Consider the following 17,963-nt stretch of genomic DNA (forward strand, 5'->3'; position numbering starts at 1 on the left):
TCCTTCTCTTTATTGTTCTGTTTGAAAAATTATATAAAATGGCCAATAGACATATGAAAAGATGCTTAACATCACTAATCATCAGAGAAATGCAAATAAAAACCACAATGAGATACCATCTCACATCTTTCAGAATGGCTATCATCAATAAATCAACAAACAACAAGTGCTAGTGAGGATGCAGAGACAGGGGAACCTTTTGCACTATTAGTGAGAATGCAGACTGGTGCAGCCACTTTGGAAAGCAGTATGGAGATACCTCAAAAAATTAAAAATGGGAGGCAGGGATGGGTGGGGTGGAGGGGTGAGGTAGGGTGAAAATGGAGACAACTGTACTTGAACAACAATAAAAAATAATAATAAATTAAAAATGGATCTGCCTTTTGACCCAGCAGTCCCACTTCTGGGAATATATCTGAAGGAACCCAAAACACTAATTCAAAAAAATATAAGCACCTGTTCATTGCAGCATTATTTACAATCGCCAAGTTGTGGAAGCAGCCCAAGTGTCCGTCTATAGACGAGTGGATAAAACAACTACGGGACATTTACAGTGATTATGCTTGGCCATAAAGAAGAAAATTTTACCCTTTGCAATAGTATGGATGAACCTGGAGTACATTATGCTAAGTGAAATAAGCCAGTTAGAGAAAGACAAATACCATATGATTTCACTCAGATGTGGAATCTATTGAACAAACTGAATAAGGAAAACAGAGATGGACTCATAGATAGAATAGATGACAACTAGTGGGGTTGGGGAGAGGAAGTTATGGGGTGGAGGGATTGAGCAAAAAGGAAAAAGGACTCATGGACATGGACAACAGTGTCGTGATTACTAGGGAGGGGGGTATAAGGGGACTGAATGGTAACGGTAAAAAATATAATAAGGGTTATATATATATATATATATATATATATAAACATTTAAACAATTACTTTATTGTTGTTCAAGTACAGTTGTCTGCATTTTCCCCCCACAACTCTCCCCTACCCCAGCCAAACCCACCTCCCTCCCCTGCTTCCACCCTCCCCCTTGGTTTTGTCCACGTGTCCTTTATAGTGGTTCCTGAAAACCCTTCCCCCCATTGTCCCCTCCTCCCTCCCCTCTGGTTACTGTCAGATTGTTCTTAATTTCAATGTCTCTGGTTATATTTTGCTTGCTTTTTTCTTTTGTTGATCATGTTTCAGTTAAAGGTGTGATCATATGGTATTTGTTCCTCACCGCCTGGCTTATTTCACTTTATCTAGGGAAAGGCTATACAGGTATTATTTTATCAAGTTTCCTGTTAGTTTGAAATTTAGGAAAGTGAAGAAATTAAAACAAAAGCAAGTAGAAGGTAATAATTAGAATGCCTTCAGTGGGAAAGATAAAGTCAGTGGACATACTATTCTTCATCTAACACGTATAATTTATCAACTTCATACATGCATGAATTATATAATCAATACTTACATCTTTATTAATCCATATACAGAAATAAACATATTGTCAAAATGAAAAAAAAAATTCTATGGTTGGCTTTTCATAGTTAAGTCTTTAATCCACATAAAACTGATTTTAGAGTAAACTGTGGTATATCTGTCCATTTTGTGTGTATATGGTACATTATATGTACATGGTCACTCAACTGTTCTGGCATTACTTATTGAATTTTTCATCTTTTTGCCACTGATTTGAAATGTCAACTTTGTTATTAATCATGCTTCCACATATATGTACATCTGTTTATGAACTTTATATTCTGTTCTGTTGCTCAATTTGTTTATGATTATCCAGTAACACACTATGTTAATTACTACAAACTAATTACAAATTTAGAAAGAGTTTCATTGCAGGGTAACTGACAAGTAAAATGGTAAGATACAAGTGTTGACAGTGGTGATTTGATATATGTATATATCCAGAAAGGATTCTCACAATTGAATTAATTAACACATCTATCACCTCACTTATTTATCTTTATGGGGGGGCATGAACATTTAAATTCTACTCACTTAGCAAATTTCAATTATATAATTCAATGTTATCAACTATAGCCAGCATGTTTTATATAAGATCCTCAGGCCTTACTCATCTTATAGCTATAAGTTTTCATCTGTTTCTAAGAGTGTGACATTTCCCCACATTTTGTCGTTCTTTTAGGAGTGTGTTGGTAATTCTTAGGGTTTCACTCTTCAGTTGGGATTCTGAGAAGAACTGCATTGTCTCCTATTTTGAGAAAAACTGATTATTATAATTCTATAATATTGAGTCTACTAATCTATTAACATGATATATCTTTCCATTTATTTATGTCTTCCTTCACCCACACATTTTATTATCAATGATACCCTGCAATTCTCACTTTCCAATCCATGGAATTTACCATGCATTTCATTTAGGTTCTCTGGAGTCCCAAGAGTCTTCAAAATTTTAATATTTAATTACATTTTTTATGTTTGTGCAAAAAGTTTGAAAGAGGATTTGTGTGTCACTTGAAAAGAATATGATGCCAATATATCACAGAATAACTAACAAGGGAGCCAGGAAAATCAGATTATTTGTTTCTAATAATTATGTCTTCATAATTTTATAGGAAGTTTATTTCTGTAAGATCATATACATATTTTGAAGCCAACTAAAAATGTATTTTTGTGCTTCACACACACAAAGTGCTTAGTAAATAATTAATTCATTTATCATTTGTATTATCGACCACTCACTGCCCTCTGCTGTAACGGTGTAACTGAAAACTGACTGCAAAGGGCCGACATAAATACACACATTGAGTACAATATAACCAAATATTTTCAAGATGGCTGTTTGGTTTCAGAAATCTTGCTTATAAAACAAGTAAATAACCTTTGTTTTCAAGAGAAAACAAAGAATGAAAAACTCTTAATATTTATGCCAAGTAAGAAATAATGAGTGTTTCTGACAGAAATGGTGTGGACATTGGCTTTTCATCCATTCTGTGAGCTACAGAAGGCTCAAGACCCTGATAGATTAGCAACTGAATTTCCTGGAAAAACAAAAAGTATTCACAAATAACAAGAATAATATGATAAAAATTAAAAATTACCTGTAGAGTACAGTTCATCATCCTTATTATGTAATCAAACTGCTGATGGTCTAGTATTGCCCGGTTTTGCTGGACATGTAGGCCCAGCTCCTCTGTGAGACACTGTCTTGCTGCCTTCCCCTTCAGGGCTCTCAGTGCAGCAGGCAGGGTCTGAGGACGAGAGAGGCCAGGGTGAGCAAGCGGAGCCACTGGGAAAAACAAACTTGTAATCTCACCGAAAATTCAAGTGCATCCTGTAAACCATTTGACAGTTACTAGTAAAATTAAACTCTTGGAAAAGAGTAGTTTTGCTATTGAGGACAATTATAAAATGGATTTGTAGTTATTTCTATTTATAAGCAAACATGAAGAAATAAGTAAAATTAGTTTATATAACAAATTTTTAAAAAACATTAACTACACTTTTTTAAAAAAACTCATCAAAACTCTACCAAACGACTGTTGCTTCACATCACAAGTCAAAGCCACAGACACTCAGACACCTTCTTTCAATAACTGGCCACATCTCCATGGCAAGAATAGAAAGAAAAATTAAAACAAGAAATACAGTGGATTTTCTACTTTTATACTGGTCAGCTATTTAATCACTTCTTAGTTTTAATTTATGACTGGAAAATTCTACAATCTCTTCTTATTTCAATATCAAAATTAAAAAAAAGAAAAAGGACTCAGAGCAACACATAGAAACCTTTAGGTTTATTCATTAAAAATCTTTCACCTCAGTATCCATAAGAACGCCTCTTTCGGTTAATCCAGTAAAGCTCAGTTAACACACTTTACATAAAATAATAATAGGTTTAACTTTGCAAACCTACAAAACAGAACAAAGGAGCAAACAAGGAGGAAGGGAAGAAGCCTGAGAGCAGGAGAGCACGACACATGTACAGGCAGGCACAAGCAACAGGGTGTGAAGGCTGAAAGCAAGAACCAAAGAAAGTCCACGACTCCTCAGCCACAGGAAAAAATGGAAACCAAACAGCCACAACACAGAAAGCAGCTTGGGGTCATTTAGTGTAAAGGTAAAAACTTTATATGCTTCACTAGGCCCTTATAATAGATGTTCAGAATTATGATGAATCACTAAGAAAAGGTTACTTTATGTTTAGCATATTTTATTAAAGAAGGCAAGAAAAATCTGCATAACAAGGCACATTTAAGTTGAATACTACAATTTCTATAATTCATTACTAATTCCAACTAGATTCTTTGCAATAAATATAATTACATGTCTAATCACTATGCTGTACACCCAAAACTAATAGAATATTATATATATCAACTGTAAAAAACTTTTAAAAAATAATAAAATGTTAAGTTCTTAAGTAATATTCCAAAATAGGATCTAATAAACAATGTCAAAAGTGTGAGGGAAAAAATGACTTATCAGTATTTGTCTGGGAGCCATGTAACTAGGCTTGGCTAACATTTTAAATCTTAGACATTATTCATTTAAAATGATCAAAACACTTGACAAAGAAAAAGAATGAAATTAGAGGAGAGGTCAGTTGGCAAACTAAACATGTAAATCTGAAAGGGAAATAATGAATTCTTACTTGGGAAAGATGGCATTTTATTACCTTTTCTGTCTCCAATGTTTTATTTTCAAATATGAATGAGATGCAGTTTCTAACAACTTCCAATCTTTGTGCACTGTTGAAAACTGTTGTCACCTTGTCCATTATCGAAACTAGTAAAGGAATATAAAGAAAACACAAGTAAATTCAACTCCTCTGGCAATTACAGCAGAAAGGGGAGTAGTACTGTTTTGAGTTTATATGTCTGTAACTGTTTACATGATTGACATTTAGAATTTATATTTCCCATGTTACATGGCCTTGAAGGTATTCCATTTCATTACTTTGATTATATTTTTAGGTTTCAAAGTTTTGGGCTAGTCAATGGCTTATGGAAGATAATTTGATGGGATGGAGTCCAATGATACACTTAACTCATGCAAATTAATTCATGTTTCACAGTAAAATTATATTAAGCTAAGGTAAACATCTATTTTAATTTTAATTTTAAACAAACTGGTAAGTGCTTGGGGTCCAGGATCATGACACAAGTGTACGTAAGAGGGCTCCTAATGAAAAGAGAACTTGATATTTCTAAGATATTACAAAAGAAAAACTACAAACTCCAAAAAACTAGATTCTACAAATCTGAGCAGAGGGGACTTGAAGGAGCACTGTGCCAAAGAGAAATGATCATAGCCAAAGAACTGCTCTACAAACTTGGGAAAGTTGACTTTTAGTCCTGTAAACTCGGCACCTGACACCTTCACTGTAATCCTGCATACTTCTCATTTATTACATAGGTTAAAATTACTTAAGATAAATTTAACTCATTAAAAGAATGCCAGAAGGATATAAATGAAAGTAGTATTTGGTAAACAAAAAGTAACCTGTAACAAATGAGGTAACATCAGTAATTTTTAAGCCCAAAAGAAAACTTCCTTCTCGTTCATGGAGGCTCTTGGAATCTAAAGGCAGAATCCGACCCGCTCCCCACATACCTAACGAGAAAGACTATCCTATGTTACTCATTAGCGTACCTTTCATTTTATCAACATGAAACCTCACCTCCTTTGAATAATTTTTTAAACATTTAAAATTTTTGAAATATTTATAAATTCACAAAAAGTTGGAGAATAGCACAGAGAAGAAGACCATGCTTTTCTCATTACCCAGCTTCCCCCAATGGTGACATCTTACATAACTAAAGTGCTTTGTCAGAATCAGGAAGTCAATGGGCATAATACAGTTAACTAGACAACAGATCATACTTGGACTTTACCAGTTTCCTTCAAATAATTTTTAGTCACGTAGCATTAAATTCTGCATGACCATGATGGTTAAACAGATTATTTCATAGGACTTTTCTGTCTGAAATGCTCATTCTTAATTGTGGGCTATGGCGCTTCTCACACATGTAGGTTAGTAGTAGAGATTGAAATAGAAATCGATCTATATTTAGAGTAGAAAACTTCTTAAAGAGTCTCCAAAACATACCACAAACTTTACTGAGAGAGCAACATCTTTAACTATGTTTATAAACTTTTAATTCTAAAGTATCTTTAGAAGTATTTTACATTTTCTTTAGAACAAGCCATTAATAAAACCCCCATTTTCTTATAATGAATCTGTTTACCACCAGGGAATTATTATTTTCCTTTGGAGAATTAATTTCCTTTGGAGAATAATTTCCTAATCTCCTTTGGAGATTAGGATTTAGTTCACTCCCAAAAGAAAGTTCTGTTGGAGTCACTGATGCTTCAGGGACTGGCCAAACCCCAGCTGCAGCATTCTTATACTAGATCTCTAACCTTTGACAACAACTCTGGTTTAAGGGTGCCTCACTTCCCAGGACTGCCTTTCTAAGGCTTTGGCTATTGAATGACAGTTTCAGACCATCACCATTACTCTGGCCCCTCTGAGGAACAGCTGGAAACCAGTGAACCTCTCAAAATGTGAATGTCTGTTAAGGTGACAGCAAATTCTAACTCATTAAATGAGTATCAAGTAAAATGAAACAGTCATAGCTTTTAATTTAGGATGAGGGAAATCCTGATTCTGACCAACCCAAAGAAACCAGAAAGCTGGACTGAGGGTCCCTGCATGCACGTATCCATTCCTTTTGGTTTTACAGGAAGTACACACAGGACTGAAGACTGAAGTCATGTGTACCAGGTACAGTGAGATGTCCCATGTGCATCTAAATAAAGAACTTGACGTGAATTGAAAATGAAGTAAAGAGATTATACAAAGATAACACTGAGGGAAGGCTACAATTCAAGCATATTAAATTTTAAACAAACTTCTACTCTGTTCATGTGGGAATTTAAATAATGTATTCAACAAACTTATGAATATTAAAACTACATGACCAAAATCCTTCAAAAAAATAACTACCATAGTATCTCAACCTTCTCTGTCCTCTTCTCTATGTGAAAGTACAATCAACACATGTAAAAGGTGTATAATATTAGGAAAATAATGGCAAATTAACATTTCTAAATAAATAATTAATATTAACATTACTATACAAGTAACATATTAATAATATATAAATCATGAGCATTATCACATAAATGGTATAATTAATACATTGTTATCCATTAATAAGATTAATATCCATTGTTAATATCCATTAACAAGATTACATTCATTTCCAGGTAGGATGGAATAGTTTGTGCGAACTAAAACTTCTACCAGGAACAGTTATAAAAGTCAGATAAAATGCAAAAACCATCTACTTATATATCAGAGAACTACAAAAGCACAAAGAGGAGAGGCCCTAAGATCCAGAGAAGGGAAAAAGACTAGAGACACACGTCCATTTTTCCTAGGACATCTGGACATCTGTCAGTGCCAGGTGCAGACAAGAGCCTGGGCACGCGGACTTGGTTCTGGCTGTGGCTAGGCTGGCCGGTGAAGTTTCTGGTGAAAGCTGAGCTGACAGAAGTGGCTGTGTGCTACAGTCCCTATGTAAACCTTTAAAAGAATATTACAGAAATGTATAAATAACAAGAGATAAATTATGGAATAAGAAAGTTTATTAATCCAAAAGGCAATAAATCAAGGAAAACCAGAAAACAGGAGGATGAAATAGAAACAACCCAGTAAATTACATCAAAGCTATTACTGTTTCATAAATTATATATATATAAAATACAAGAAATATACTACGACAGTAAGACTTGCTAAAGAAACCCACACCACACAAGAGGCATACCTTAGATACAGGGACCCAAGATATTTGAAAATAAGAGGATGAAAACAATGTGCCACACCAACACTAACCTGAGGAAAACTGGTGTAGGTGTATGAACATTGAAGAACACTTTAAGGCAAGAAGCATTAATAGAGACAAAGAGAGACATTTCATAATGACAAAGGGATTGATCACCAGGATGCTATGATATTTGTAAATATATTTAAATCCAATAAATCAACTTCAAAATGTATAAAGAAAAAAATAGAACTAAAAAGAGAAATAGGCAATATTACTATTATTATGAAAGATTTAACATATCTCCCTCACAAAAAAGGAAGAGATTAATCAGTAAAGAAAGACAACTCACAGAATGGGAAAAAATATTTGCAAATCATGTATCTGATAAAGGACTTGTATATAGAATATATAGAGAACTCTTAGCAACTCAATAATGAAAAGACAGCCCAAAAGTGGGCAAAGGATCTGACTGGACATTTCTCCAGAGAAGATATAAAAATGGCCAACAAACAAATGAAAAGATGCTCTGCATCATTAGTAAATGCAGAGAAACTGGAATGCCCATACATTGCTGGTAGGAATGTAAGCTGGTACAGCTGCTTTGTTAAGTAATCTGGTGTGTCCTCAAAACATCAAACACAGACTTATCATATGACCTAGCAATTCCACACCCAGGTATATATCTGCAGGAACTGAAAACATATGTCCACCCAAACTTACACATAAATGCTCAAAACAACATTATTAATTTTCTTCTAGTAGCAGAAGTAGAAAAAAAACCCAAATATTCATCAACTGATGAATGAATACCAAAATGTGATAAATAGCTGGTCCTCAACTTAGGACAATGGTTTGAGTTATGATTTTTCAACCTTCTGATGGTGGAAAAGCACTGAGCATTCAGTAGAAACTGTACTTCAAATTCTGAATTTTTATCTTTCGCACGCTAGCCACATGTGGCAGGATGCTCTCTCCTGACACCGGGCAGCTGCGGTGAGCCACAGTGATCATGAGGGTAAATGACCCGTACTCTCCAGTGCACTGGGCTGCCAGCCTTTGCTGGATGTTGTGTTCTGAGCACATTTAACGTAGGCTAGGCCAAGCTATGATGGTGGACAGGTCAGGTGTACTAAATGCATTTTTAACTTAGGGTATTTTCAACTAATGGTGGATTTTATTGGGATGTAACCCCATCCATAAGTCCAGGAGCATCTGCATATCCATACAATGGAGTATTATTCAGCCATAAAAAGCAATGAAGTACTGACACATGTTATGTGAATAATCTGAAAATATTATGCTCAATGAAAAAGCCAGTCACAAAGACAACAATCATATGATCCCATTTATATAAAATGTCCAGATTAGGCAAATCTACAAAGATAGGAAGTAGATTACTGCCAAAAGCTAGGGAAGAAGAGATTTAGGGGGAAATTGGGAGTAACTGCTAACAGGTATGGGTATTTTTATTTGAGATAATAAAAATTCTCTAAAATTAGACAGTGAAAATGGTTGCAAAACCCTGTGAATATACTAAAAATCACTGAACTATACACGTTAAATGGGTGAGTTTTATGGCATATGAATTATATCCCAATATAGTTGTTTTTTTAAGAAGCACTCATTCTGCAGTGGCAGTGCTGCTGGCAGACAGCCTGTGTGAGGAGCCAGGGAGTCTCTCCCACTGGCCGAGGTGGCAGCAGGGGGACGTTCTTACAGTGAGCACATGGAAAACTGGAAACATCAGTGGATAGGGCCCGCGTGCAAAAAGCTAGCAAGGTAACTGAATAGAGAAAAAAGCCTTTCCCCTCTTCTGGTACCAGACTGGGGGTAGGATAAGGAAAAGGCAGGCACAAGCACCACAGAAGTCAAATGGCGCAGGGGGAGGTGCCAGACCAAAGAAGCCTGTCAATCTAGCCTAGGGAAAGAAGGGATTCGTTGGGAGGTGGACCCTGCTGAAGAGCGTGAAAGTTTGGGAAGTTGGCTGGACATCTTGAGAAAGCACCTGGTCTGTCCCACCCTCAGGCTAATGTAAGTCATGGGAACAAAGAAACATGCTCTTGCTCATGGCTGGTTTCCTCGTGACCTGGACTCACATGGCAGGACTCACCTGTTATCATGGGCCACATGGCTTCAGCAACTGTGTGGCCCATGCATGGCCTCTAGGATAGAGCCTCTCTCGCTCTCTAGCTCAGCTAGTGATGTACTAGCCAGTGTGTTCTTGTGTTCTTGCAGCCCTAGCAGCTGCATGGCCCATGGCTGTTTGGGCTCCACATACAGGCTCCAGGGGGTAGCCTGAAATGAACAGCAGCTGGGAACAAGGTAACCTACCTGGATGTGGACTATTATTGCTTAGCAGCTGCCTGCAGGCTCCAAAGTGCTGTACTTTAAAATGGAGCAGGCTCTTGACACTAGCTTTTGTCCCGGTTTTGCGGAGAAGACAGACTTTTGAGTCAGGATCTGCCATTCTCCCAAATCACACAGCAACGGAATAAATTCTCCCCTTTCTTTTTCTTTAAAATTTATTTTAATCATTCTTTAAGTACAAAACCTCTTTCCTTTCACATCAGCAACTAACTCACAAGTTTGGCTTTTGTGGTGGCAGGCAGATGAACCTGTTTTTTGGTTTGGTTACAGTAGCAGTTAGCTTAATGGTTACCCTTTGTGAGAGGCGGTAAAGGGAACAGTGTTTCTGGGTGTTGATAATGCTCTGATTCTGGTTACACAAGTCTGCTTAAATTGTGACCCTGTATCAAGTTGTACACTTAAGTTTTTGTATCTTCGTTTTTAAGATTTCATTTATTTATTTTTATAGAGAGGAAAGGGGAGGGAGAAAGAGAGGGAAAGAAACATCAATATGAGAAAGAAATACTGAATGCCTTTCATACATGCCCCTACCAGGGACTGAACCCTCAAACCAGGCATGTGCCCTGACTGGGAATCGAACCAACAACCTTTTGCTTTGTGGGAGGGAGGATGCCCAATCAACTGAGTTACACCAGTTAGGGCTGTGTCTTATATCTTGATGAAAGGTTTACTTTTAAAACAAACAGACAAATACATACCAACAGGTGGACCTGCTGGTACAACACATTTCTTTTCCACTCGTGTAGCAGGAGGTGCATTCTGGTTCTTAGCAAGATTTTCCTGTATTAATTCCTGTACCCGGGTTTCATTAATCTTTGGGAAGGGAAGAATATGAACTCGCAAGTGGGATCCTTCTGTTGGGCGTGGAACTTTCTGAAATGCCATATGAGGGTTTGGATTCTCCTGCAACATGAAACACAGGTAAAATTATTCAAAAGGTAAAAGAGCAGATTGTCAGGGAGGGTGTGGGAGGTCTGGGGGATACAAACCACAGTCAGACAGATGATTATATGTACATTCAGATATATGTCTTAAAATATAGAGTCCTAGGGTCTTAATTCAGCAGCATCTGGCACGGCTGATCAACCTCTTCCCATTCCATGAACACTTTTTTTCCCACTTGATTTCTAGGTCTTCTGGCTACATCTTCATTTTTTATGTTCCTAATCTCTTAACAATGTGAATATCCCAGGGCTCAGACCTTAGGCTTCTCTTCCATTTACACTTACTTCCTTGGTGATACTTTCTACTCTCATATCTTTAAACCATCAAAACACCAATAACTCACAAATTCTTGTCTCTAACTGAGCTTTCTCCTGAACTCCACACCCATATATTCAATATAAATATTTCCATTTGAGCCCTGGTTGGTGTGGCTCAGTGGTTTGCACTGGCCTGTGAGCCAAAAGGTTGCTGGTTTGATTCCCAGTCACGGCACACGCCTGGGTTGCAGGCCAGGTCCCCGGGTTGGGGTGTGCAAGAGGCAATGGATGGATATTTCTCTCCCATTCTTTCTCCCTCCCTTATCCTCTCTCTGAAAATGAAATATTTTAAAAATATATATGTATCCACTTGAATTTTAAAAAACATCTAATACGTCCAAAATGGAGGATTTAATCTTCATCTTCTCTAAATCTGTTTTCTACAGTCTTCACCTCTTCAGCACATGGCATATTTATTTTTCTAATCACTTGGGTGAAAAGCTTGGAGTCATCTTCAATGTCTTTCTCTAACACTCCTCTGCAATGCTCTGGATGTTGCTTGTAAAATATGTTTATAACCTGACCCCTCTGCAATGACTTGATTCAAGCCAACATCTCTCATTTACTACCAAACAACTATCTCCTAACTGGTGTCCCTGCTTCCACTCTTGCTCCCTCCCTCTTCTATTCTTTTTAAAATTATTTTATTGTTGTTCAATTACAGTTGTCTGCATTTACTCCCACCACTCTCCCCCTACCCCAGTTATCCCCACCCCCCTCCCTTGCTTCCACCCCCCCACTGCCCCCCTTGGTTTTGTCCATGTGTTATTTATAGTTGATCCTGAAAACCCTTCCTCCTCCTCCCCGTTATTCCCTCCACCTCCCTTCTCTTTTATTCTTAACACTGAAGACAGAATGAACTAGTTAAAGTATGTTAAATTATCACCTAACTACTCTGTTCATTCAAACAGCTCTTCATTCAGAGTAAAATCCAAAGATTTTACGCTAATTTATAAGGCCCTACAAGATCTGGCTTTTCTTTGTGACCATGTCTTACTACTGTTTCTTTCTTTAATTCTGCTCCAGACATACTGTCCTTCTTGTTCCCGCCTCAAGGCCTTTGCATTTAACTGTTCTGTCACTGATTTATAGCCTCCTTTCTCCCTTTCTGCATTTCTTTCCTCAAATGTCACCTTTCTTGGCCACCCTATATAACATTACCCCCACAACACACTCCCAATCCCCTTATTATATTTTCCTTCTTAGTGCTTATCACCTTTTCACATACCATACATTTTACTTAACTTTATTCTCTATCCTTCTCTCAGTGGCATGAAGCTCCATGAGGGCAGACTTTTCAGTCAATTAAAAAAATATTTTTGTCCTCTGCATCTAGAAACTTCATGGTACACAGCAGGCACCCTAAACTACTTCCTACTGAATCCTAACAAATGGGATACAATGTTGAGCACATATTGGGATTGTAATAATTGAATTAAATATGTCAGCCAATATTTTCATAAATCCTCAGGACTGGCATGGATTTTTATCCAGTCACCTAGTTAAGCAGGATTATATTTCAAATACTACAGGCAGAGTGAAATCCATCCTTTTTATGAAGTTCTCTATGGAAGGCTCTTTTACAACCATTCTGAGACCAATTCCAGCATTTATTATCCTTTGTAACCAGAAAACTACCCCCTGCAAAAGAACCTATGTTATTCATGTTGTAGATTAAACTCTGCACTACCCTCATACATTCTCTGGACAATTAAAATGACCAACTGTCATCATCTATTAGAGCCGATCCCACAATTCTTTTTGGTTATTTGGCCCAGACCCAGAAAAAGAAAAGGTTGGGTCATAGCAGATGACATACGAAGTACATCTCAGTAATACAATGGAAATAATAGTTCCTTAAAGTGTCAAAAAAGCCTGGGTTCTAGTTTTTGCTCTACTCACTATGTAATGCTGAATATATAACTTTGCCGAGTGCACACACTTAGGCTTCTCTTACAAGTTTCCTGAGAAGGTAAAATCAGATGTAAAACTTGTTCTTGCCAAAGCAACCCTCATACACTCTGTATTTTCCCCTTACATTATTAGCAAAGGCAGAGAAGAACAAATAAGTAAATTCCTATGCTAAGACTTCATGATCACCACTTTCTAAACTATATGTTAAAAATAAAACTGTTCTAAAATTATTCCTGGGTTAACACCAGCATCACTACTCTATAGTTTATAAGATTGCCCTTTTCTAATAGTGTATTTGTTTTTCTCTATTCTTTAGGCAAAAGTCTAAGAGAACTTTCCAAAGTTATAAATATACATTTTCTAAAAGACATTAGGCAGATATTGTTTTAAGGATAGGAAGATAATTAATATGGATTTTGAGGTCTAAGTCAGAAGCATTTAAAGTATAGTCTTCACTACTTTTGTTTTTATTTATATTTATTTTCCTTATAACAAAAATTCAAACTTTAAATATATTTTCCATGATGTAAATAATATTCATTAAAGCAAACTTTAAAACATGGACCAAACAGTCCTATTAAAAAATGGGCAAAGGACCTGGATAGACACTTCTCCAAAGAGGACAAACAGATGGCCAACAGACCTATGAAAAGATGCTCAATGTCACTAATCATCAGAGAAATGCAAATTAAAACCATAATGAAATATCACCTCACTTCTATCAGAATGGCTATAATCACTAGATCAACAAATAGCAAGTGCTGGCAAGAATGTGGAGAAAGGGGAATCCTGCACTGTTGATAGGAATGCAGACTGGGGCAGCCACTGTGTAAAGCAGTGCTGAGTTTCCTCAAAAAATTAAAAATTTTGACTGCCTTTTGACCCCAGTGATTCCGCTTTTAGGAATTTATCCAAAGAAACTTAAAACATTTATTCAAAAGCATATATGCAGCATTACTACAATAGCCTAGATCTGGAAGCAGCCCAAATGTCCATCAGTAGATGAGTGGGTAAAACAACTATGAGACATTTACACAGTGGAATATTACTCAGCCATAAAAAGAAGAAAATTTAAAAGCTAAGCAATGAAGAGATAGACAATCTACCTGACACAGAGTTCAAAACACTGGTAATCAGGATGCTCACAGCACTGATTGAGCTCAGTCACAAAATGAAAGAAGAAATGAAGGCTACCCAAAGTGAAATAAAGCAAAATATACAGGGAACCAACAGTGAAGGGAAGGAAACTGGGACTCAAATCAATGATTTGGAACAAAGGAAGAAATAAACATCCAACCAGAACAAAATGAAGAAACAAGGATTCAAAAAAATGAAGAGAGGCTTAGGAACCTCTAGGACAACTTTAAACATTCCAACATCCAAATTACAGGGGTGCCAGAAGAAGAACAAGAGCAAGAAGTTGAAAACTTATTTGAAAAAATTATGAAGGAAAACTAACCTAATTTGTTGAAGGAAATAGACTTCCAGGAAGTTGCAGGAAGCCCAGAGTCCCAAAGAAATTGGTCCCAAAGAGGAACACAACAAAGCACATAATTAAGTTACCCAAGATTAAAGATGAGAGAATCTTAAAAGCAGCAAGAGAAAAGGAGACAGTTACCTACAAAGGAGTTCCCATTACATATCAGCTGATTTCTCAAAAGAAACCGTGCTGGCAAGAAGGGGCTGGAAAGAAGTATTTCAAGTCATGAAAGGCAAGGACCTACATCCAAGATTACTCTATCCAGCAAAGCTATCATTTAGAATGGAAGGGCCGATAAAGTGCTTCCCAGATAAGGTCAAGTTAAAGGAGTTCATCACGACCAAGCCCTTATTATATGAAACATTAAAGGAACTTATCTAAGAAATTGAAGAAGATCAAAAACTATGAATAGTAAAATGACAACAAACTCATAATTATCAACAGATGAACCTGAAAAACAAAAACAAGAACTAAGCAAACAATTAGAACAGGAAAAGAGCCAGAAAAATGGAGATTACATGGAGGGTTATCAGTAGGGAGAGGGAAGGGGAGAAGAGGGAAAAGGTACAGGGAATAAGAAGCATAATTGGTAGGCATAAAATAAATGGGGAGAGGTTAAGAACAGTATAGGAAACAGAGAAGCCAAAGAACTTATATGTACAACCCACAGATTTGAACTAAGGTGGGGGACAATGCTGGAGGGCCAAGGGGTACAGGGAAGAGGTGGGATGAAGGGGAGAAAAAAATTGGGAAAACTGTAATTATATAATCAATAAAATATACTTAATAAGTAAATAAATAAAATCTTTGAAAAAGAAGAAGAAAATTTTACCTTTTGCAACAATATGGATGGACCTGGAGAAATTATGCTAGATGAAATAAGCCAGTCAGAGAAAATCCACATGATTTCACTCATGTGTGGAATCTAATAAACAAACTGAACTAACAAGCAAAATGGAGACAGTCTCATAGACAGACAGCAGGCTGACAGCTCTGGGGTAGGGAGTGGGGGTGGAGGGATTGAGCAGAAGAGAAAAAGGACTCATGGACACAGACAATAGTGGGGTGACTGTGGGAGAGTGGAGGGTGGTGGGTGGAGGTAGAAGAGGGTGTAAGTGGGATAAATGGTAATGGAAAAATTACAATAAAAAATAAGTAAAAAATAAAGGCCATGCAGAGTATGTTCAATTTATAAAACAACATATATATTTGCATGGAGAAAACTGATGTATATTTTGAACACCTTGAACAGCACTGGCATTTAGGAGGTGAACAATAAAATAGTTAATGAATGGAAGAATCTAAAATGAGAAAAAAAAACGCAAATAAACAAAATTAGTCAGGGCTATTCTGAAGAAGAGTAACTGGGGATATCAAACTTTGCAGATATCAAAACTTTCATAAACCTTTAATAATGTATGTAGTATGACCATTGGTATTAGTGTGACCATTGGTATTAGTGAAGGGCTAAAAAAACTAATGGAACAGAGAGCCCAGAAATATAACTACTTGTGAAAATTCGACAGAGACAGGAGGAATTATGATTCAGAGGGAAAGGTCAGACAATTCAATGAGAGAGGGAGCACAAGAAGTATTTTTAATTCATGGTCTCTGATGTTGGAGCACCTGGGTCAAATCCCATTTTAGCAGTGGGACCTGGTGCAGTGTGCTTTATTATAGTTTCCTCGTCTGTAATGAAGACAATAATACAGCATTTACCTCATAAGGTTCTTGTGAGGACAGAATAAATTGTTACAGGAATGCTTGTAGAACACACACACACACTTCCCCAGAATAATTCTAAAAGCTGATTCCCAAAAGTGTAGGGTACATTCATTTGAAAAATATTTATTCATTGCATCATTGCATATTCTATGTCATGAAACCATGACTCTAAAATCTCTCTCCCAAGATTCCCATATCACCAGCTACTTATATAATAGTACTAAATAATAATTTAAATAGAAAGCACTAATTAAAGATATTTCTATTACTCATTAATAGTGTTTTTCTCTTCTTAGAAGTAATGTGAAATATTGTAAATCAAATCCATAGGCAATTCAGAATAACAAGCATTTTTAAAATCATTTCAAAGCAAAGTTCAAAGATGAGGCTAACCTGCAGTTTTATATATATGCTACCTAAAAATTCAATAATGGGTTAAAGTTACTAAATTGTAATATATTCCATTGTGTTTGGGAGGTTCAAATGAGGCTCATGCCCCCAAATCTAGCATATTGGTTTTCTGGTGGCTGTGTCTGTGCACTGCTGCCCCCTAACGGTCAGGACGGTAAATATAAAGGACAACACTCATCACCTTTTACCCAGCTTTGTCACATTATGACTTTTGAGAAAACAGCAGAGATGATAGAAAGTTTAAGGCTCATTGAACACTACATATTTTTAGAAAAATCACTCTTACTTTTCACTCCAAATGCCAGTCCCTTGAAGATTATTGAGCTCATTAAAAACTGCACCCCAATTTTTTTTGTTGAATCTCCTTACTGACACACAAGGAAATTCATTCTTTTCCCATAGAACAAAGAAGCAAACAAAACTGCCATTTTTAATGGCAAATACAAAGTGATAACCAAGGAGTTACACAACTAAACATTTATAGTGAACATGGTAACAATTTTGTCCAAAGTATCCAAGATGGAACTACCCAAGAAAGCTGGCAAAATGCATTATCACTTGGGAATTCTGAAGCTGGATAACGATTTTCGAGAAACGCCTCTGTGCTCCTGCAGTAAGGGTGCACTACATACAGTAATGGGAGGCACAATGATCGCCTTGGACTCGGAAAAGTGACACACATACCAGCTGGTATGGAAACATGGATTTCCCTTCTTGGCAAGCTAAACAAGAGTACGCCTAAGGCCCACAGAAAACAAGGCTGAGGACACAGTTTAAACAGAAAGCACAGCAAAGCAAAACAAAACAAAAACCCAATGTCCACTGGAAATTCAAAGTTAAGCAATAGCCACACTGGGAAAAAAATTTTCTTCCTATGCATTTCATTGGACTCAGCAGTGAATGACAAATTAATGTGACTTTGTTAGAGGTTATCAAGTTTCCCATATTAATTTAGGCATTTAATAATTATTTAATATACCTAGAGCTATGTGTGACAGCAAGTTA

At 36.6% G+C, this 17,963-nt stretch overlaps 1 protein-coding gene across 2 annotated transcripts in view; it reads right to left on the reverse strand.

The window, feature by feature from the left end:
* The window catches only part of SBF2 (SET binding factor 2), a 408,723-nt gene that overhangs the window by 146,278 nt on the left and 244,482 nt on the right, over positions 1-17,963 (reverse strand). For both annotated transcript variants that reach the window (XM_045825232.1, XM_045825233.1), the window contains exons 14-16: positions 10,865-11,069; positions 4,643-4,752; positions 3,066-3,215 (exon numbers count right to left, since the gene is read on the reverse strand). In XM_045825232.1, the coding sequence (XP_045681188.1) occupies positions 3,066-3,215; positions 4,643-4,752; positions 10,865-11,069 (465 nt within the window). The remainder of the gene's footprint in view (positions 1-3,065; positions 3,216-4,642; positions 4,753-10,864; positions 11,070-17,963) is intronic.

The sequence above is a fragment of the Phyllostomus hastatus genome, unplaced genomic scaffold, assembly GCF_019186645.2.
Source record: "Phyllostomus hastatus isolate PE091 unplaced genomic scaffold, TTU_PhHast_1.1 phas_scaffold_585, whole genome shotgun sequence".
Lineage (NCBI taxonomy): Eukaryota > Metazoa > Chordata > Mammalia > Chiroptera > Phyllostomidae > Phyllostomus > Phyllostomus hastatus.